This window comes from Frankliniella occidentalis, unplaced genomic scaffold, assembly GCF_000697945.3.
Source record: "Frankliniella occidentalis isolate FOCC.00 unplaced genomic scaffold, Focc_3.1 Scaffold1673, whole genome shotgun sequence".
NCBI lineage: Eukaryota > Metazoa > Arthropoda > Insecta > Thysanoptera > Thripidae > Frankliniella > Frankliniella occidentalis.
The window spans coordinates 10,505-11,167 of record NW_026268773.1 but is presented as its reverse complement, the minus strand read 5'-3'; the positions used below and the strand labels follow the sequence as shown (position 1 = coordinate 11,167).

General features: G+C 48.9%; 1 protein-coding gene across 1 annotated transcript; it reads left to right on the top strand.

The window, feature by feature from the left end:
• Positions 1–6: 6 nt before the first annotated feature.
• Positions 7–657, top strand: LOC113206515 (gastrula zinc finger protein XlCGF49.1-like). Its single transcript, XM_052276100.1, has one exon. It carries the CDS (start codon positions 58–60, stop codon positions 535–537), a length of 480 nt encoding a protein of 159 aa, XP_052132060.1. The 5' UTR covers positions 7–57; the 3' UTR covers positions 538–657.
• The last annotated feature ends 6 nt before the right edge of the window (positions 658–663 follow it).

Here is a 663-nt window from a genome sequence, read left to right as displayed (position 1 = left end):
GTCGCTTTCGGCGAGGCGGACCCACTTGGTAGTGGTGGAAGCGACCAGGATCACACCATGCCCAGCACCGCCAGCAGCTCTCCGAGGCAGTCGCGTGCACATAAGGACGTGGCAAAGAAGTGGAAGTGTCCCTACTGCGACAAATCGTTTCGGAAGTCTAGGGTACTGAAAAAGCATGTAACTCTACACACCCATAAGAGGCGACATCCGTGCGATTTATGTGAGAAGTCATTCGGCCAAAAATATCACCTAGACAGGCACAGACTTCTACACACGGGCGAAAGACCCTATCAGTGTGCCGAATGTAGCAAGCCTTTTACAACTAAATATAATCTAGATGCACACTTTAGTAGGGCACATCTCAGTGAGAAACCTCACCAGTGTCAAATGTGCCATCGTCGTTTTGCTGTAAAGTCTGACCTTGCTATGCATCTCAAGAGACTGACTCCATGCGTTTTGCCTAGAGAAGTACCCTTGTCCAGCACATCGATGCCGGAGTGTGCGGCGTCGGCCGCTCAGCAGGACATATACTGGTGAGAAAAAGTACGATCAACGTGAAAAAGGTTTTACCTGTTTTACTTATGCAGGTGCTCTCACTAAACACGTTCAAACCCAACACTCTGAACGCCCCCATACAAAGGTATTTTTTTGTGGTTGTTTGTG

Excerpts from the sequence above, each read along its gene's own strand:
- LOC113206515 (XM_052276100.1), top strand. The coding sequence starts at position 58 with ATGCCCAGCACCGCCAGCAGCTCTCCGAGGCAGTCGCGTGCACATAAG.